This window comes from Arvicola amphibius, chromosome 8 (genome assembly GCF_903992535.2).
Source record: "Arvicola amphibius chromosome 8, mArvAmp1.2, whole genome shotgun sequence".
Lineage (NCBI taxonomy): Eukaryota > Metazoa > Chordata > Mammalia > Rodentia > Cricetidae > Arvicola > Arvicola amphibius.
This window is the reverse complement of record NC_052054.1, coordinates 53,187,669-53,209,900: the sequence shown is the minus strand read 5'-3', so window position 1 is coordinate 53,209,900 and position 22,232 is coordinate 53,187,669. Positions and strand designations below refer to the sequence as shown.

General features: G+C 42.2%; 1 protein-coding gene across 5 annotated transcripts in view; it reads left to right on the top strand.

The window, feature by feature from the left end:
• Cep57l1 (centrosomal protein 57 like 1) overlaps nucleotides 1-22,232 on the top strand; it is a 60,430-nt gene that overhangs the window by 8,369 nt on the left and 29,829 nt on the right. For 3 of the 5 annotated variants that reach the window (XM_038340789.1, XM_038340786.1, XM_038340785.1), the window contains exon 2: nucleotides 20,194-20,356. In XM_038340789.1, coding sequence (XP_038196717.1) covers nucleotides 20,194-20,356 — 163 coding nt within the window. Of the gene's footprint in view, nucleotides 1-6,473; nucleotides 6,499-6,941; nucleotides 7,147-20,193; nucleotides 20,357-22,232 lie in introns of those variants that run through there. The other 2 variants (XM_038340788.1, XM_038340787.2) reach the window with 2 other exon arrangements.

Here is a 22,232-nt window from a genome sequence, read left to right as displayed (position 1 = left end):
ACAGTGCATGGTGACTGAGAGTAAACGTGTTGTCCATTGCTCAGTCAGACAGAAGTTCTCAGCTCATGGCCGGCCCGTACAGTGACCCTGGCTTTGTCCTTGCAGGACACTCGCAGCTGCTGCTCAGCGGCTCTATTTTTATACTCCTGCCCACAGGAAAAGGGAGTCTGTTGCTCCACATCCTTGGCAGGGCAGGTATCTTAAGTTAGCCAATCCCCGCCAGCTCTGGGGCGTTCGTTTGCTGTGCTGGTCTCCACCTGCGTGTCTTCTCTGGCGGGTGTCTTAAGACCCTTGCTTACGTTTCGCTGGGCTGTGTGTTATTTAGAGTTCTTGTGTAGTGGGAGCCTGTCCTTGCAAACATTTTTCTCTGTCTGGCTATCTTTTATGTTCTTAAGGCTGCCTTTGTAAAAGGGTTTTAAATCTTAATCAAATCCAGCTTGAAAATGTTATGTTTCATACATTGTGCTTTTAGTGTTGTATCTAGAACGTATCGTCATATCTAGGTCAACTAGATGTTCTGTTACCTTCTACAGGTTTTAAAATTTAGTGTTTTACATAAATGTCTATGATTCACCTTGAGCTGAATTTTTGATAAAATAAAATTTTTGTGCTTAGATATATTTATTAAAGTTTCTACTGGGTCTGAAATTATTATTTAGATCACCAAACAATAAAACTAAAAACAAAAGCAAAGTAAAAACCCAGTTTACCAACCCCTCACGGCTGTATTGCGTGCCATTCTTAGCAGAGGCTCGAGATCAGCGTCAAGTGTATCTGGAACGCTGGGGACAGGACTCATAGTTCCTGTCAGGGCACCCGTCTGTCATCTGCTGCTCACTGGCAGGTGGCTGTGTGCTGTCAGTCAGGGTTAGTGAGGCACTTTGTTCAGTGAGAGCTACAATTTTCCGGCCTTCTTGTTCCAGGCTGCTGTGTTTTCTGTTTCCCTGCTTTGTCCTGGAAGTTTGAAACCATCTTCTACCCGTAGCCTCCCCATGCTGCCTAAGAACAATGTTTTGCCTCAAAGTGTTTCCTTGGTCTTTCCTCTTTTGACTTACTGAAAACTGTCTTGTCAATGTCAGCCAAGCTGTGTGTTCGTGTGTGTGTGTGTGTGTGTGTGCCTGTTCATGTGTTATAGAAATGAATCATAAAGCTTTACTCTTAAGAGTTTGAAATTTTAGATTTTAAGGTTTTATCAAAGCTTCTTTTAATTCTTTAGCAGTATTGATTTCAAAGATTTCAGAATCATTGAAAATGTTCCTTTCAGAGTAGCATCATAGGCACTAGCCTCAACCCTGTCCTCTCTCTTCATGTGCTTGCCATCCATAGGGATAAACTAATAAACCACATTCACAACCATATGTTTCTCAGTGTGTGTGTGTGTGTGTGTGTGTGTGTGTGTTTGGTGTTTCCAAATTAGTGTCTTTGAATGTATATCTAAATTTCCTGTTCCTGGCATATGTTAATAGATAGAATTTTTGAAAACAAAAATTGTTAAACCTGTCTTCACTTTGCCTTTCTGGAAAGATGTGTTTACCAACTATAGCATATACACAGAATTTATGACAGATTTTTTACAAATCTGTCTTACTACTGACTCTATTCTTATTTTTTATTGCTTTTATTACCTACATGTTTACCCTCATCTATAGAGGTAAGATTGAATTTTATATGAATAAAAGCCATGAAATACTGGGCATGGTGTTACTTGCCTGTAATCTCAGCCCTCAAGAAGCTGAAGCAGAAGATCTGGATCGGAACCAAGGCTGTATTATGTTGGCACAATTAGTCTCGTACGTGAATACACACATAAATATCCAAACAAAACTTTAAAAATACCAGTAATAGTATGAACTGTCTACCATCTGCAGTGAACAGTGTCAGTTGTTGGCTCCCTTGGTTTGTGTCCTTTTTCCCAATGAAAAGGGAGCATCGCATGCATTGTCCGAGTGTCCTTGGCATTGTGAATGTTGTCTAATGGTTTCACACAGAGGATAGCTTAGGATAGCCATTGTTTTCTAACTTGCTTTTCTCTCTGCTCAGCAAGGGCTCCAGAGTTTGTCTATGTTGTTATTGTGACTCTATTGGTTTTTAATTTTAGAAACTGTATAACGTTTCACTATATGAATAGAACAATTTATTTTCCAAGTTCTGGTCAATATGTATGTATTTAATTGCAAGCGGAACTACAGTGGCTGTCATTATACAGATCTCTTGTGAGGGTCTACCCTTGCTGTAGAGTCCATGCATAGACACTGAAAACTGCGTTTGTGGGATCAGATGGTATTCATAGCATCCCTATCACAGTTTCAAATTGTGCTCCAAAATCATATACTACTTGACAAACACACAAGTTCTTTCAGACTTCATAAAATTGACCTCCTCCTGAGTTTATCTACCAGTTCCTGGGGAAATGGAATTGCCCATCTCCCTGTGTCTTCCCGGAGCTCAGCCTTAGCAATCTTCTTTCTAAGACTTCCTGCCAATCTAATTTGTGAGCAATGCTCGTCTAAATGTTACTGCATTAATGGCTGCATTTGTTATTTTTAGTTCAGTTAATATAGTAAAAATATATAAAACAAAATATACTCAAGTTGGCAGGCAGTGGTGGCGCAGGCCTTTATCCCAACACTCGGGAGGCAGAGGCAGGCAGATCTCTGTGAGTTCGAGGCCAGCCTGGTCTATAAGAGCTAGTTCCAGGACAGTCTTTAAAACTACAGCAAAACCCTGTCTCGATAAATAAATAAATAAATAAATAGCAAATGCACTAAGCATAATGGCAAACACCTTTAACTCCTGTACTCAGGAGCCAGAGGGATCTCTGTGAATTTGAGTTCCAGGTCAGCTAAGGCTACATAGTAAGACCCTGTCTCAAAATAAATGAACAAATAAGTAAATAAATAAAACTTATTGAACAACTACTAAGAAGTCCAGTAAATGGTTAATGAGTAAAATGTAGTTCTTGCTTTTAAAGAACTGTAGAATAAATTGTACATCCATTGCTAAAAATATTTTATTAATAGCATTAATAATTAAGTGAGATAAATTCTAATTAATATATGCAATAAAATACTGGCAAATTAATGACAATTGACTTCATAAAAGTTATAAATCAGTAACTTCAATAACTATCTGTTGGTAATTTCATTCATTGTTACAAGAAATAGAGGGACATTATTGGATGGGGAGAGGGAAGAAAATATTTGTGATTTTGTGTGTGTGTGTGTGTATGTGTGTGTGTGTGTGTGTGTTTTCTTTAGTGGGGAGAACAGAATTTACTCCAGGCCATCATTTTAAAAATATTTTATGTTTTGTCTCTGTTGTGATCTCTGCAGTAGGTCTGTTTGTAGGAAAATAATTCTAGTAGTTATGTTTGTTTTCTTTGGAAAGTTACAAATTGTACCTTACCATAAATATTCCTGTTTGCATACTCCTAGAGTGGGAAAATGTTGAACTTAAGCGGGCATGCATGTGCCATGAGCAGCTATAATAGTTGACCCACCTACTGCAACTTGGGGAATATAGACTTACCAAATTTTGCCTTAAATGTATTATTTTAAGAAAATAAATTAGTATAAAATATAACATTTTGAGAAAAAACTTTGGTGATTAATTTTTTAGATTTACACATTTATTTTAGATGAATGGATGTTTTGCCTGAACGTTTGTATGTACATGTACCACATGTGTTCCTGGTGTCCTCAGAGGCCAGAAGAGGGCATTGGATCCCCTGAAACTAGAATGGATGGTTATCAGCCACAAATCCTCTTTAATGTTTCATATACTGTTTATTAGTTCACTGAGAGTTTCATGAAATGTGTTTTGATGATATTACCACTCCCAGCTCTTTCCAGATCTCACTGCTCCCTACTCACTCAACTTTGTGTCTTCCTTTTCTTTCTTTCCTTCCTTCCTTTCTCTCTCTCTCTCCTTCCTTCCTTCCTTCCTTCCTTCCTTCCTTCCTTTCCTTCCTTCCCTCCTTCCCTCCTTCCTTCTTTTCTTTCTTTGCTTACTTTCTTATTTTTGAGGCAGGGTTTCCTCTATATAGCCCTGGCTATTCTGGAACTCACTATGTAGACCAGGCTACCCTCAGACTCACAGAGATCCGGTTGCCTCTGCCTCACTGTGCTGAAAGTTAAGGTGTGCACTACCAGGCCTAGCTCTGTTTATTTTTTCAAGCTGTCAAGACTAATTTGTGCTGCCCATATATTCTTGGATGTGTGATCTTCTACTGGTGTGTGTTCTACCTACCAGGAGCTTTTAGAGAAAGCTGTTTCTCCCTCCCCTAGACGTTTACAGTTCCCAGCAGCTCCATGCTTAGTGTGGACTTGTATGCTGATTCCAGTCTCCATGTTGAGTTTGCTTATGTCTTGGGCTTACACAAGCCTTGTACATGCTGTTGCAGCTGTGAATTTACATGTGTAGCTGTCCAGCTGTGCTCAAAATACACTACTTCCGCCGGGCGGCGGTGGCGCACGCCTTTAATCCCAGCACTCGGGAGGCAGAGGCAGGCGGATCTCTGTGAGTTCGAGACCAGCCTGGTCTACAAGAGCTAGTTCCAGGACAGGCTCCAAAGCTACAGAGAAACCCTGTCTCGAAAAACCAAAAAAAAAACCAAAAAAAAAAAAAAAAACCAAAAAGACACTACTTCCTTGTAGTTATCCACTGCCTCTGGTTCTTACTCTTGCTGCCCCCCCTCCACAGTGATTCTGGAGCCTTGAGAGAAGGGGGTGCAGATCTGGGTTCCATTTAGAGCTGAACATTTGGCAGACTCTTGTTCTCAGCACCTTGGCCAGTTATGGATGTCGGTCTTAAACACTGTCTACTGCGAATAGAAGCTCCTCAGGTGAGGATTGAGAGATGCAGTATAGATATGACAATAAGTCATTGAGAGTTGCTTTAATACTTATGCTTTTAGCAAAAGAATAGTAGTAGGGTTTTCCCTAGGGCCTACGGCCTGTCTAGCCAAAGACTCTTGGATCATGGTGCAAAGTATGGGTTTCATCCTGTGGAGCTTAAATCCAATCAGAAAGTGGTTGGCTAGCCTACTGATGTTCATGCAGTGCCCATGTCTTCCCAGGCCAGTCACTGTTGTAGTTCTCAGGGTTCACGGCTGGGTCCGACTGATGATTACTTTTCTCTTCTAGTAGTGTATGTAGCACCTTCCTGCACTTGGAAAGCTAGCTGGAAGCAGCAATCTTGGGTCATAGGACATGTAAGACTCAAGCTGGTATTAACCTAGAAGTTTCATTCCTACTTATTTTTTTTAAAATATTTTCCTTTATTTTTATTTGATGTGCATGGGTTTTTAACTTGTTTCTCTATCTGTGTACCACAAGAATGCAGTGTTCATAGAAGCTACAGATTTCCTGAAACTGAAGTTACAGATGGTTGTGAACCACTATGTGGGCACTGGGAATCGAATATTGGTCTTTGTGAAGGGTCTTCATTCCCTATTGGCCTCTTGGCCACTAGGCCAAGAGGGGAGAGAGGCAGATGGGGCAACAGAAAGCTTTGGACGCCCATGAACGCAAGTGGAGATAGCCCTCCAGGAGACAGATTTCAGTGAATCAGCTGAATTTTGTTCCATAGTATAAGGAATATATAGGATTGGGGAGCCTGGGAGCAAACCTAATTTGCATTAAGTGGCATGCTCCTAACACAAGACTTAGTATATGGCAGTAGAGTCCTATAGCACAGGCCTTCTCAGCAGGGATCCGTGCCGAGGGTCAAGCTAAAGATGAGCCAGGCATCTGGTGAGTGGTAGCTTTTAGATAAGGTCAGCAGTCCAGGCCAAGGGACATTCTCCAGACAAGGGCAGGTAGACAGCAGGAAGCTTTGCTGGAGGGAGGGAGCTCCTGGCCTAGCTATTGAGATAAACTGCTAGGCCCTGGGGAGGCTGTAACCTCTGACCAGACAGGGATGTCTTCCACAGTCTTCAAGAACAGCCAATGCTCTTAACTGCTGAGCGCTGCCCCAGCCCCTCATTTCTACTTTAATGTTTTTATAGATTCTATTTCTACTCAGTTGTAGTTTCCAAAAGCATTTGAGAAGATATAACTTAGAGAAATTTTTCTAAAATAGAGTATTTTTGTGAGAGAACTAGTCATAGGACATAGCAACAATTAAGACCTTTGGTTAAGTCTTAAAGGCTCTAATAATGCTTTACTTTGAAACAGTTTTAGGCATTAAAATTGTCACATACCTAACATTATTGGTTAAATATATCTTAATGAGAAAATAACTTGCATAAATATTTATATGCTCTTTAAAAATTATACTTTAATCAAATAATGTACATGTAACCATTTATTATGTTACATTAAATAAAAAACAACTTACAAGAACATGTATTTCAATCTCAACTTTGGTTTAAATGGTAAGACTGAGCTAATATAAAAATCTTAGTTTTTGTTTGTTTTTGTTTCTTAAGACAGGGTCTCTCTACATAGACCTGGCTGTCCTGGAACTTACTATGTAGACCAGAATAATACAAAATTGGTAAATTTTATGCTGATTTTTATTTTCTAGTGTAATCTCCAAGTTCTGTAGAATGAGCATTTATTATTTTTTAAAGGAAGAGTATGTGAATATAATTAATTGTCAAATCCCTTTCTGGGCATACTCTAGTGTCTGAGCTAGCACAGTGAAGTCTCACAGGCTAATGTATAATTTAATTTTGAGAAACTGTAGCAGTATTCATATACAGAAAATATTGTCTATAATTGAACATACCATGGTGCATGCCTCTTCTTAGCTTTGCGGTTTTACAACCTTTCTTTGTATTTTATTAACTGTGATTTGTAACTGGATAGCAAGTTCCCATCTGGGGTGGCAGGGCAGAGTGTTGCTTTGCTTTGCTCTGTTTTGAGATGGGCCAGGTAGCTTCAGGCTGATCTTGAACTCACTGTGTCTCCCCACTTGGCCTTATTTTCTCACCTCAGGTCTTCAAGTACTGAAATGGAAGTTTGTACTACTATGCCCAGGAGAAACTTCACTGAAGGATAAAAGTCGGTCATAGTAAATAAAAGAGGCCTTGACCTATTGGCCCTGGCTAGTCTGGACTGGACCAGCAAATTTGGCTAACTCCTGTGATAAAAGCAGCTTTGCAGATCCCACCTTCCTTTTTGTGGAATACCGAATTGCCTGGTAATAGTTTATACCAAGTTCAGGGGCCCAGGTTGACGGGCATTGCATTGGTTTCTGCCATCAACACTGTGACCTCTTTCTCTTCCTTTTCTAACTCCTAGTGGTTTGGCATGTGTTAGGCATTTTAGGGACTGAAAACTGAAAATAACACACTGGTTTTTTTTTTTTTTTTTTTTTTGGCAGGGGAGCCCTGCTGTCCTGGACACTCTGTAGCCCAGGCTGGACTTGAGCCCAAAGATCCCTTTGTCTCTGTCTTCCGAGTGCTGGGATTAAAGGCATTTGCCACCACTACGCAGCAAAAGACACTTTTATAGGAAGTGAATTATGTTGACATGAAATAGTCCCTGTGTGGAATGAGAGACTCCTGGGAGCAGTGATGGCCTGTAATGTGTAGCTTCCTCTGAACAGGGCTTCATTTTTCTTCCTTTCTAGCTTGTCTGTCCTGAAACTCATTCTGTAGACCAGGCTGGCCTTGAACCCATGGAAATCTGCCTGTCTCTGCCTTCAAGTGCTGGGATTAAAAGTATGCACCTTGATGCCCAATTCATAAGGCTTTGATTGTTTGTTCTTGAGACACTGTCTTCACTCTGTTGTTAAGGCTGAGCTCGAATCCTGAACTCAAGTGATAGACTTCACCTCAGTCTCTCAAGAAATAGGGATTCCAGACACCTGGTAGTTTTCGTTGTTGTTTGTTTTAGAGATGGGGTCTCCCGTTATCTCGTGCCGGCTAGAACTCACCTGTGTGGGAATGCTGGCCTCATTCTTGCGATTCTTCTGCTTCCATCTCCCGGGCACTGGGGTTACAGATGTGCATGCACCGCCACACCCAGCTCACAGGGTCTTTTCTAGTAGGCTGTGAGATGTTGCTGTTAGGTAGACAATAGCAGGCCCTCCGCATTTCAGCATTTGGCCTGGCCAGGTAAGTAAAGGGGGTGCACTGGAAATGAGTGTGGAATTGGAATAATATCTTTTGTGGGTAGATTTTAAATAAATTTTACTGTGATCAAGTTAAGCTTCCATCTCAACTGGACAAAAAAAAAATGGGCTTTGTCCTTTGCCCTCTGTGCTAAGCAACAACATATTCCATTCCTCAGACATCAGCAGCTGTGCCAACAACTCTGCTTGAAAAATAGTGCAGGCTTAATGATGTCTATCAGACGACCCTATCAGTACCTCTCTCCACCAACAGACGATGTCAGCCCTCCAGAACACTTGTTATCTCAGACAGACGAGCCAAACGCCAGGGCAGTTCAGGCTCAGAGGGCTTCCTCCAAGAACTGAAGGGAAAAACGTGGCCCTGTCAGTACCAAGGGGACTGGTATCCTGACAACCGTGCTGAGTTATTCAGACATTGTCTAGCTGCAGTGGGAATAACATGGACAACTTCCACTTACCTTAAATTGAAGTGCGCTTCTGTATGCCTGTCAGTCACTCTGCCCCTGAGCTACATCCCCAGCTAGTGAGGTGACTCTTCACAGGATTATCTTAATACCTCATTGCTTTTCATCTGCTCCAGTTGTGAACATTCCATTACGACCCCTCCCCTCGAGGCTTACAGTGTGATGAAGAGGACTTATGAATGGGCTTCCTCCCTGTCTGTTTTGTTATTGACAGGGTCTTGTATAACTCGGGCTGGCCTTGAAATAGCCAAGCAGCCAAGGATAATGACCTTGAACTTCTGATCGTCCCCTCTTCTCTCTGCCTTGAGAGTGCTGGATTACAGGCATGTGTTCAGAGGCCCAGTGTTTCAGGAAGAGGGAGCAGTGTGGGCAGGAGGGACATGAGAGGACCAGCAGTCACCAAGGCCTGCGAGCCCCTGACAAGCAGCTTCATCTTTGTTCTGGAGGCACTAAGCAGTTCCTGAAGAATTTGAAATGACGCCGAGTTTTGATCTTCTTATGCTCTAGAGAGACAGAGAGACAATGAGATACTTAAACTAAGACAGGATTAGTAACAAGAGAATCCCTCCAGGGGCTCTGAGATAGTATACCTAGTTGGTGATGAAGGATGGTTGATTTGAGCAACATGGCAGGTGCTGAAATCCTTGGTACTTGAGGGTTGAAGTCCAGGGAGGTAATGCTGCTTTATGAGATTAAGAATATAGGAAGGGGCAGGGCAGAGTCTTGGCTCACAGGTTAAGAGTACTTGCTGCCCTTCCAGAGGACGGGAGTTCAATTCCCAGCTGTAGTAGAAGGAACAGGCCACGTTCCGCCGCTCGGCTAGTTTAACCTCCGAAATAACCACACAGAAATTGTATTAATTAAATTACTGCCTGGCCCATTAGCTCTAGCCCCTTATTGGCTAACTCTCACATCTTGATTAACTATTTCTATTAAATCTGTGTATCACCACATGATTGTGGCTTACCAGCAAGATTCTAGCCTACGTCCATCTCAGGCCGGAGATTCATGGTGTCTGCCTGTCTGTCTTTTTCCCCAGCATCCAGTTCTGTCTACTCCACCTACCTAGTCTGCCCTATCAAAAGGCCAAGGCAGCCTCCTTATTCAACCAATAAAAGCAACACACCACCAGCTCCTACACGGAAGCTCATAACCATCATAACTCCTGTCCAAGGAGACCCGAAGCCCTCTTCTGACTTCCATGGGTAACAGGCAGCATGTGGTGCACAAACATACATCCAGGCAAAACACTCATACACATACAAAAATTTTTAAGTGAAAAAATATAGGAGGAAAAGCAGTTTCTAGAAGGAAGGTTACATGTACACTCTGGACATAAGTTTTAGGTACCTGTAGGATGTTTAGGTAGATGTTAATGCATTGTTAAAATTGAAAAAATTAAAGTAGTTCTTATTTTTTTTAATTTTTAAAAAGTGGTGTCTGTGCAGAAACAATGAACAAAAAAACCAAATAAATCAGAACATACCCCAGAGTGATACTGTCACTCAAGAACAGGTGGCCTAGGAACTGGAGACTTAACTCGGTGCTGTGGCATGTGCCAAAAAGCCTGGGTTTGATTCTCATGCTGAAAGGAGAAGGAAATGGGGAGCTGGGGAAGGCATTAGGTGTAAAGCTTGGGTTTGTGTGTAGCCATGAAAATGATGACAGGTAAGTGTGGGAATTGAGCATTCTGTTTCATGAAAAGTTGTCTCCTGTGCCGCTTAAAAATCACCCACTGGAGACATAGCATAGGTCTGATCTGATATTAAAAAGAATGGTCCTAGCCGGGCGTGGTGATTCACACCAACAATCCCAGCACTCGGGAGGCAGGGGCGGGTGGCCGACCTGGTTTACATAGCAAATTCCAAGGAGCCAGGGTACAGAGTTAGACCTGTCTCAAAACAAAAAGGGGTGGAGGGGGAGTGGATAACTTAAGTTTTGAGAGTTCAATGGGATTTTCCTATTTTGTAGTCTCTCGGTATCATTAGGTACGTCTGTGATTTTTACTTATACAGTATTGGGCATAAGCAGTTTTGGGTAATGTAGGTTGAGTAAGAATTCTGTGTGTGTGTGTGTGTGTGTGCGCGCGCGCCAACAGTTGATGTCAGGCATTTTCCTCCATCTGCTCCACCTCGCTAGCTCAGTGACTGTCTAGATGGACTGACTGATGAGCTCTGAGGACCTGAGTCTCTGCTCCCCACCGTGCAGGCATTGTTTGCACATATACAATCATACTCTAGGATTATGTCTGCCATCACATTCAACTTTTGGGTGCTGGGGATCCAAACTCAAGTCCTTATGTTGCACTTACCAAATGAGCCACCTACCCAACCTAGGCTGAGTCTTCTTTATCTGAAGTACTTGGGAACACACATTTGATGCTTTAGATTTTGGAATGTGTGTACTGACTTTACCAGTTGAATATCCCTGATAAAAAACCATTTTGAGCATAAATATGATACTCAAAGCTTTCAGATTTGGGATATATAGATCACAGATATTCACTGCCCATTATAATAACTACAATGTTTTGGAACATTTGTTTTAAAAATACCAAGCTCACCAGGCAGTGATGGTGCACACCTCTAAATCCCAGGACTCAGGAGGCAGAGACAGGTGGATCTCTGTGAGTTTGAGGCCAGTCTGCTCTACTCAGCTACATTGTGTTAATTCACTACATGTAGAACTTTCAAATAAGTAGGTAATTTTTTGATTCCTACTTTATAGATAGAGGGGACATCTGAGAAACTTTGTTAGGATACCACATGATTCATCTACAAGAAGGCCTGCTCCTAAAACCATTATGCTACCTGTCTACAAAAAAATACAGGTTATCTGTTATTCTATAAGAATAGAACCATGAAAATGTAGAACTCAGTTCTGAGGAAACACCCAGGAAAGGATGGTAAAGGCCTCTGTCATGGCTGCTCCTACCACTCTATAACTACATAATACTTGATGTCTTTTAGGAGTAAGAGAAGGGGAGTGACGAAGCTAAGATTATATAGCAAGTAACTATCAGAAACAGGAAAGAACCCTGGTTCCGTTCATCATGTTCCTTAATGAAGCCATGGAGATTCAGCTCTATTCGGAGATGCCTAAGAAAAGAATTAGTGTATAAGCGGATCCCACAGTAGTGATCACTCTAAGACACTGTGGGCTTTGAGATGGCTTAGTGGACACGAATGCTTGCTGTACAAGCACTCACTTGCTTCACGAGCACCATGTAAATTGGATGAGCTGTGTGTATACTTTAACCCTGCAATATTACAGTCAGAAATAGGAGGGTCACGGGGCTTGCTGGCCATTAGCATATGTCCAGATTCTATGAGTGTCCCTGTCTCAAGGGAATAAGGTGGAATAATAGAGCAGGACACCTGACATCTTTATCTGGCTTCTGGTCGCCACATATGTGTACGTATACCTATAGGCACACATACCTGCACATACCACATTCTACACACACACGCACACCCTATAATGGTAAGGACTGAATCAGTGACCTCTAAAAGATCTACATGCTTCTAGAATCTGAAGAACCTTTCCCTGCATTACCTGCTGGTTGACAGGAAAGTCACCAAAAGAAAAGTGCTTTGATCTATAAATAATTGTCTTTTTATGCTTTAAGAATTGTTGGTTGCTGTTGTCTTTAGAACTGAGAAGGCTGCAGGCATAGTTCACAGATAGCAGTCCAGAAATGCCTTTTAATTTGTACCCTTTGTGTAAGATCTTTATCACCTAGAGACATCTTCTTTTCAACAAATTTCTAGGAGCTCTCTATGTTATGAACCATTTTTATACATAAAAATATTTTATTAGTTCTTTGAGAGTTGTGGGACTTTTGAGCAAACTGTGTAAAGATGTATCGCTGTCTTGCGGTGCTGCCTAAGGCACCTGATTGTCTAATAAAGAGCTGAATGGCCAATAGCCAGGCAAGAGAAAATAGGTGGGACTTCCAGGAAGAGAGAGAGGAACTCAAGGTTAGAATCTAGGCCTGCAGGATTCTCCCCCAAGACACTGAGGAAGTCAGTGGTGGAGAGGTGAAAAGCCACATGGCAGAACATAGATAGAAACAGGTTAATTTAAGAGCTAAACTAAAGACCACACTTTCATAATAAGTCTCTGTATCATTATTTGGAGGCTGGTGGTCCAAAGAAAGTCTTACAAGAAAGACCTGCTACACAATTCTAGAGATATAATTCCCTCTTCTGGTCCCCGTGGACACCAGGCATACTTGTGATATACAGACATACATGTAGGCAACTTCCCATATACATAAAATAAAGATAATAATAAAACTTAGTTTTAAAAGTAGAATTTCCTCAGATCCACATAGAAGCAGTGCTGTAACCTGACTAGGAGAAGCAGTGGCAGTGAAGAGCCCGTGCTCCTGTGTGTCTATGGGAAAGAAAACTTTAGCTGAAGATAAGGCTGTGGGAAATGCTACTTAACTTTCTATGCCTTAGAAAATTCTCTGTATTAGCCGCACATGACTTTAATCCCAGCACTGTGGACGCAGAGGCAGGCGGATCTCTGAATTCGAGGCCAGCCTGGTCCACACAGAGAAACCCTGTCTCAAAACAACAGCAACTTCAAATCCCTGTACGTACATGTCTATGTACAGGATGTGTTCCTGTTTTCTCCTAGGTAGGCTACAGCTTTCCTGAGTGAGGTGGTGCTCTGGGCAGAAGTCAGTCCCAGAGATAGGAACTGCTACACACGGGGTGGCGATGTGAGAGTCGAGGGCCTCTGTCTGACGCAGCCAGGGGACAGCCTGGTTGTGTCTACTGGGTTTATTTGGAAGGTCACACATCTGACCTCAGAAGTTCCCTATAGCCATCAGTTCTCGGCTGTGCTTGTTTTCACTGATGGACTCTTAGTCCTCTGGTAATAACTATCGGGTGATGTGCTTGTTATACAGTGGAATTTGTGGTTTTACAAGCTTCCAGAACAAATGTGGTATGTAATTTGTTCAGTGTTTCTACACTCACTGGAAAAAGTGGCGAATCTGTTTGAACTAGAACTGTACTAAAATAAAATGTGTCATTGAGAAGGAAGGGGTTAGTTTTGTTTTGTTTTTATTTAAGAGCCAGGATACTCTGAATATAATGAGACTATTAAGTTGGTGGCTTTGAGTTCAAGGAAGAATACAGTTTGTCATAGTGGGACTGTAAATCATGACCCTTGGCAAGAACAAAGCTGACTCTTCATCCTGTTGTGTCTGGACCATTACCAGGGCCTGTGCAGGATTTGCCATCTGTCCTGAAATCCCAGAGAGTGCTAGTGTGAGCCATTTAATTTTGCTCTGGTTTTGCTGTTTTGTTTGTTATTTTTAATAGAAGGGACTTTTTATAAGAATGGCTAATGTGGGGCTGGGGTGATGGCTCAGCAGCCAAGATGCTCTTCCAGGGGTCTGGGTTCAGTTCCCAGCATCGGCATCCTTTAACTCCTGTAACTTTAGTGTCAAGGGACCCGATACCTCTTCCTGGCCTCTTCAGCACACACACACACACACACACACAGAGAGAGAGGGAGAGGGAGAGGGAGAGAGGAGAGAGGGATATAGATATAAATATAGATATAGATATATACACACACAGCTAGAAAGTAAAATACTTTTTAAAATGGCTAAATGTGATGAGAAGGAAAAAGAATTTTTGTGCTTTAAAAAGTCTGTTTTGTACCTAATAAACAAATCAAAATTTTTGTAAAAAATGAGAGCCCCAAAATATGCCCCACACTCGAGAAATATGATTCTGAGCATTCAGACTAGCTTGTACTTTGGTGTTTTGGCAGTTCTAAGAATTTCTAAGTGGGGAGACAGTTTATAATTGGCTCAGATTAAAGACAAATCACTTCAGAAAGGGCCTGTAATTGCCTCTCCCAGTTACTCATGGCACCGACTTGATACCTTCTTTGGGGGAGATACTAGAGGTCAAACCAAGGACCCCCACATGCTAAGAATGTACTCTATGACTGAGTTACACCCTTACCCTTTGGGACTGTTTTAAATTAAATTCCTGTCTAAAAGATTTTGAAATTTATTTTGTGGTTTTGTTTTTGGCCTTGCTGACAGTATGAACTCAAGTTGCAGAGCTGTGTTAGAATCTTAACTCTTTCCTTTTTAATATCATATGTGTGTTTATGTATGCATGTGTATATGTATTCGTATATGCGTGTGTGTGTGTGTATGTGTGTGTGTGTGTGTGTGTGTGTGTGTGAGAGAGAGAGAGAGAGAGAGAGGCCACATGCCACAGCTTGTTTGTGGAGGTCAGAGGACTTCTGGCTGTCACACCTTGCCTTTTACCTTGAGACAGGGTCTCTTTGTGAGCTACCTATGCCAGACTAGGTGGCCTGCCACTTGCGGGGACCCCCCTGTCTCTGCCCCTGTCCTACTGGAGTGCTGGCATCACAGGCACTAAGCAGCCAGCCTTTTGTGGGTTCTGCCTACTCAGACTAGGGTTCTCCTGCTTGCGTATCAAGCAGTTACTGCTGACTCATCTCCCCAGCCCCAGAGCATCAGTGTTATATAAAAATCTACCATCTGGTCTCCGGTTAGATCTGTCCCACCGTCTCAATGGGTAAACGCACTCCTCACGGTCCTGACTTCCTTGCTCATGATCTCCCTCCTTTTGCTCCTCATCAGGACCTTGGGAGCTCAATCCAGTGCTTCTATGTGGGGCTCTGTCATTTTCTCCATCCAATGCCAGGTGAAGGTTCTATGGTGATATGCAAGATATTCATGAGTATGGCAATAGGATCTGGACATTTCTGGCACCCTCTCCTCAGCTGCCCAAGGAACTAGCTGGGGGCGTCTTCCTGGACACCTGGGAACCCCTCTAGAGTCAAGTCTCTGCCAATCCTAGAATGGCTCCCTTAATTAAGATATATAATTCCTTGTTCCCATATCCACCCTTCCTATATCCCAACCATCCTATTCCCCCAAGCTCTTCCCATCCTCCACTTCACACTTTTCCCTCCCCATCCCCCCATCCCACCCCACCCCCAAGTTCCCATTTTTTTTTTTTTTTTTGGTTTTTCGAGACAGGGTTTCTCTGTAGCTTTGGAGCCTGTCCTGGAACTAGCTCTTGTAGACCAGGCTGGTCTTGAACTCACAGAGATCCGCCTGCCTCTGCCTCCCGAGTGCTGGGATTAAAGGCGTGCGCCACTGCCGCCCGGCTCAAGTTCCCATTTTTTGTCCGGCAATCTTGTCTACTTCTAATATCCAGGAGGATAACTATATGTTTTTCTTTGGATTTACCTTCTTATATATCTTCTCTAGGATTTTTTTTACGAATTATAGGCTCGATGTCCTTTATTTATGGCTAGAAACCAATTATGAATGAGTACATCCCATGTTCATCTTTTTGGGTCTGGGTTACCTCACTCAGGATGGTGTTTTCTATTTCCATCCATTTGCATGCAAAATTCAAGATGTCATTGTTTTTTACTGCTGAGTAGTATTCTAGCATGTATATATTCCACACTTTCTTCAACCATTCTTCCACTGAAGGGTATCTAGGTTGTTTCCAGGTTCTAGCTATTACAAATAATGCTGCTATAAACATAGTTGAACAAATGCTTTTGTAATATGATTGAGCATCTCTTGGGTAAATTCCCAACAGTGGGATTGCTGGGTCCTGGGGTAGGTTGATCCCAAATTTCCTGAGAAAACTCCATACTGCATTCCAAAGCGGTTGCACAAGTTTGCATTCCCACCAGCAATGGATGAGTGTACCCCTTACTCCACATCCTCTCCAGCAAAGGCTATCATTGGTGTTTTTGATTTTAGCCAATCTGACAGGTGTAAGATGGTATCTCAATGTTGTTTTAAGTTGGAATGGGACTGATGGAACAGGGGACCAAACCAGACTCTCTGAATGTGGCTGACGGTGGAGGAGGACTGAGAAACCAAGGACAACGGCGATGAGCATGAACTCTACAGCATGGACGGGCTCACTGTGAGCCTTGTCAGTTTGGTTGCTCACCTTCCTGGACTTAGGGGGAGCTGGGAGGACCTTGGACTTAACATAGTGAAGGGAACCCTGATGGCTCTTTGGCTTGGAGAGGGGCGGAGTGGGGGTATAGGTGGAAGGGAGGGGAGGGAAGGGGGAGGAGGAGGTGAGGAGATGGAAATTTTTAATAAAAAAAATGAGAAAAAAAATCTACCATCTGCTTTTCAACCTTCCTTTGTATTATTTATTTTTTAGTTTTGAAAAATGTTTGTTTATTACTATTGTGTGTGTGACGGGGGTTACTTATATGCCACACTTATGCATGTGCAGGTCAGAGGGCAGCTTTGTAGTGTTGGCTCTCTCCTTCCACCTTTGTGGATTCTGGGGAGCAAACTCAGGTCCTTTGGTGGGAGCTTTCACCCAATGTGCCATCTCACCCACCCTGTGCCAACTTCTGGTGGGTTTCTTTTTCCTTTATTCTTCTTCGCATCTTTAGTCTTTATGCTCTTCCAGCTTGTGCGTGTGTGTGTGTGTGTGTGTGTGTGTGTGTGTGTGTGTGTGTGTGTTTGGAATAATTGTTTCTTGTGGTACACAAAAGAACAGCACATTTTATAATAGAACAGAGGCTATATTTTGTCCATCAGACTCTTGCTGAGACCCTTATCATCTCTTTCAGCAATTGTTCCTGCTCAATTCAGACACCTCCAATAAACCCCAGGTCGTGTGAGGCATTTCTTTGTTGATTCCTCTTTGGTGATCTTCAACTTTATTTTGCATAAGACTCAATTGAGGAGTTAATTAAAAATAGATATTTTTGTTTCTATGGACCTGGTCAGGCCTAGAAGGCATCCTTTATCAAGTAACTTAGAGATGTCTGGGCTCTAAATGAACACTCATTTATACATCAATGACTTTCAAATGTTTATTCTACTTCAAACTATTCTTAAGTGTTGAACCCCCTAAACAGCCAACATACATCGACAAAGATGTTGACATAGTGTTTGTCAACATAGACCAACACTCTTTAAAAAAGATATATATTTTTTATTGTATGTGTTTAGGTATTTTGCTGGCATGTATGTCAGTGTGTCATGTGTGTGCCCGGTGCCTTTGGAGGTCACAAGAGGGTGTCAGCTGCTAGAGCTGTGGGTGGTTACCGGCCAAGTCAGGTGGGTGCTGACATGAATCCGGATCCCCTGCAAAGGCAGCCAGCCCTCTGCCACAGAGCAGCTCCTCTGCCCTAGGCCTCCTGCACTCACAGCTCTGCTCTCTAGGAGCTGCCTGACCTTGGGCGTAACCTTCTCAGTTGCTGCACACCTGTTAGAAATGGGCTCAGGATCACAGAGAAAGAGACCATTCCAGGTGAGTGTCTGGACAGAGAAAGAGACCATTCCAGCTGAGTGTCTAGACAGAGAAAGAGACCATTCCAGCTGAGTGTCTAGACAGAAAAAGAGACCATTCCAGCTGAGTGTCTGGACAGGCAGACTTGACTTCTGATCGAGAGGGTGTGCTCTGGAAGAGCCAGCACAGACTGAGGCAGGAATTACATTTGGTTTTTACTGGGGCGGTGGCTATACTTTTCCCATTGATTGGGGTTCAAACTCACAGTCTTATTCTGCTCTCTAGTCTGAAAAGAACCGGAGCACAGAAAATGAAGGATGGGAAAGGGGTCACTGCCCCAAGGAGAAAGGGGTCACTGTTCCTGGCTATCACATTCCTAGAAAGGAGAAATAGGGGGTGGGGATTAAAATATCTGCATCAGCGGGAGATAAAGATTTTATTCCCTTTCTTGAATGTAAGTTTCATAGTCTTTGATAGAAAAGATTCATATTTGATATTGCTTTTTTATTTAGTAATTTTTATTTCTTGATGCTCTTTATACATTTTTTTTCTTTTAGTGATTTTATAGATTTTGTCCAGGCAGTGGTGGCATGCACCTCCAATCCCAGTACTCAGGAGGCAGAGACAGGCAGATCTCTGTGTCTAGTATTAGTTCTGACTTAAGCAGGCCAATTTGACTGGGTATACCGTTGACTCGTCTCCGTGCTCCCCACTCTTTTTATTTTGACTGTTAGTTTATCTCATCAGTGAGACTAGCAGCCCTCATGCTGTGTGAACAGAGAATATTCTTCACAGATATTAAAGGATCACTTGTTCTCAGTTTGATCCCTTCGGGTACCATTTTCCTGCTCTACCCCCCCCCCCGCATTGGATGAATGCTTTTTGATCTTCCTTAAATGGTTTTCTTCCTTCATTTGCCTCTTTGCATTTTCATTGTTTAGTGTTCTGCGCACAATGCTTTTTGTCTCCAAAATCTACAACTCTTAACTTTAAAAAGTTTGCTGTAATGAATGTGAGTGCAGCCAGTACTGGTTCTTCAGTGGCCAGTGGGGACCTCAGTCCTGGGGTGGATGGCTGCAGAGATGCTGAAAATTTGCTCTTTACCCTCTTCTTGGGGATCTGATTGCTCACTGAATGAAAACCTCTGGTGCAGTCACTGGATCTGCATGTGGGTCAGTTTCTGTACAGTTGCTCCACCTGATACCCTAGTGTCTCTTGTCTTAGAGATACTCTGATTTCCTTTTTAAAAGAAAAGAGGTAGGAGGAGAAAAAAAACAAAAGAAAAGAAACTTGCCATCTTCCCAGTTGAGGGGGAGGCACCTGGATGAAGGCTGCTGAGGAGATGGGGTTGGGAGTGAGTGGGGCTGGCAGGCAATTACTTCTGAGTCTCACTGCTTCCCTAGCCTCCAGTCTTCTGCTGCCTAAAGAGGTGTGGCTGCTTCCCAGGCCTTTGGGCTTCTGAGGCCTGAAGTTAAGTAGTTCCGGGAGTCTGTCTTTTCATTGCCGTTTATTTGCCTGCTTGCTCTTCTCCAGAGAATGGTAGTTACTCTCCTGATTTCTTGGCATGCTTTTATTTTTCTTTGAAAATTGTTTTAATCTTGTTTTAGTGGGTTACAAGAGACAAAAGTCAGTGGCTGTGTTGAGTCTGCTGTAGATTTTTCTCTACCTGTGAGGCATACGCAAGGCCCTGGCTCTAACAAAGAAAATGAAAAATAAGATAGAAATTCCAAGATGTATTATGATGCATACCTGCAGTCCCTGTTCTCTGTAGGCCGAGGAGGGAGGCTCATAAGTTCATGACCAGAGTGGTCTATGAGCAAGACTGTCTTAGGGTTTCTGTTGCTGTGAAGAGACACCATGACAACAGCAACTCTTATAAAGGAAAACATTTGATTGGGGGGCTTATAGTTCAGAGGTTCAGTCCATTATTATCATGAGAGGACATGGCAGTGCACAGGCAGACATGCTGGAGAAGGAGCTGAGAGTCCTTCCTACATTTTGATCTGTAGGCAGTAGGAAGTGAATTGAACTAGGCATAGCTTGATTACAGGAAACCTCAACAAAGCCTGCCCCCACAGTGACACACTTCCTCCAACATGACCACGCCTACTCCAGCAAGGCCACACCTCCTAATAGTGCCACTCCCTATAAGTTTATGAGGGCCAATTACATTCAAACTACCACAATAGCCGTTTTTCATTCTGTTATTGCTCAGTTTGATCTAGTTGAAATTATGATGTTTGTACAAATAAGTTTGTGGTGTATAACTGTGTTGCATCATTTTTATGTAATGAATCTGTCCCTCAGATGGAAATAGTGACACTATATTGTGTCTCTTTTGTTTTCCACAGACCATGGATTCTGAATTATCGCCCAGTCTAATTGGGAGCTATCTTAACCCTCCAGAAAGAATGTATCCCCCATCGTTCATCAAGAATGAAACATCTCAGATTGGCCACCCTGTGAATTCAGAAGTCACTCCTCCTAAAATGATTAATAGTCCAAATAACCAAGGTAATATTAATATGAAGCTTTACAGAAAATTTGTAACGGCATGGAACAGAGCCTACTGCTGTTACAGAGAAGAGAATATGATTATGCACTGATTATTCACAGACCGATTAACCAAGAGTCTACTGCTGTTCTTTGAGCTTACGTAGGTCACTTGTCATTTCTTAAAATATTGCTTCTTCTGTCATAAGCTAAAGATTAATATAACAAGCTAATAAGTATTGCACATTTATCATAAAAATATCTTAAAAACCAGAAAACTACTCTTAATAAACTGTCAGAGCCTGGGTGGTAGCACACACCTCAGCATTCAAGATATAGAGGCCAAACTGGTCTTCACAGCAAGTTTAAGGCCAGCCAGGGCTAAACAGAGAAATCCTGCCTCAAACAAACAAAAAAGAGTAAAAATATTTTAGCTGTTACAGGTAGATTGTTAAAGGAAAATTTTTATTTAGGTGATCGTTTTTTTTCTTTAGGGTCTTACACCATAGCCCAGCATGGCCTCAGACACACTGCTTTCTCCCTGCCAGAGCCTCGGGAATGCTGGCCTCACAAGTGTGTGCCACGGTACAGGCACGGTCACTTTTTCATGTGGCATGAAAGAGCCTACCTACCCTCTGGGTTTCCGTACTTCTGGTTTTGCATGTATTTCACACTCCCATGTCATCGCTGTGTCCTGTGATGTTATACTCTTTGGAACTAGCAGAACTGTGGAGGGTTTTTTGGTTTTGTTTTTTGTTTGGTTTGGTTTTTTGAGACGGGGTTTCTCTGTGTAGCCCTGACTGTCATGGAACTCACCAGACTGCCCTTGAACTCTGAGCTTCTTCTGCCTCTGCCTCCTGAGTGCTGGGATTAGAGGCTTGCACCACCAACACCCAGCTGGAGGTTTTCTAGGACGGAATACATACCAGACTTAAAATGATTTTCAATTTTTTATCTTGCTCAATTTTGATGTTAAGTCTTCATAGTTTCAGAAAAATGAAGTTTTCACGTATTTATGAATCAGTCCGTTTTCTATTAAATTTCTTGTCGATTTGTAAATAAAATAAACATCAAAGGGGCTAGCAATAGAGAGAGGCTCAGTAAGGCTACATTCTTAATGAGAGGAAGCATCAGCAGCATGGTGGCCACCTGGGAAACAATTATAGAAGGCTCTGCCCTGCTTATACCTGAAGAAGCATTCAACAGAGCCACAGCCCTCAAGTACACCAGTTGAGGAAAAGGGACACCCCTGAAACATAGTCAACCTGTTCTGATTGGAGTAAGAAATGGGTAAACAACAAGGTAAGAACACACTCAGCAACATAAAGAGCAATACAGCAGCACCAGAAACTAGTGCTTCTACAACAGCAATACCTGAGCATTCTAACACAGATAAAACAGAAGAAAACAACCTTAAAAATAACTTTATGAAGCTGCTTAAGATCCTTAAAGAGGAAATGAAAAATTCCCTTAAAGAAGTAGAGGAAAACACAAACAAAAAATGGAAGAAATCAACAAATACCTTAAAGAAAACTAAGAAAAAGTAATCAGACAGATGAAAGAAACAGTTCAAAACTTGAAAACTTAAATAGAGGCAAAAAAGAAAACACAAAGAGAGAGAAATCTGGAAATGGAAAATCTGGGTAAATGATCAGGAACTATGGAAGCAAACGTAAACAACAGAATGCAAGAGATGGAAGAGAGAATCTCAAGCATTGAAGATATGACAGAGCAAATAGATACATTGGTCAAAGAAGTTGTTAAATCCAACAAATTCTTAACACAGAATATTCAGGAAATCTGGAACACCAAGAAAAGACCTAAGCTAAGAATACTAGGAATTGAAGAAGTCCAGCTCACAGGCCGAAAATATATTCAACAAAATCATAAAAGAATA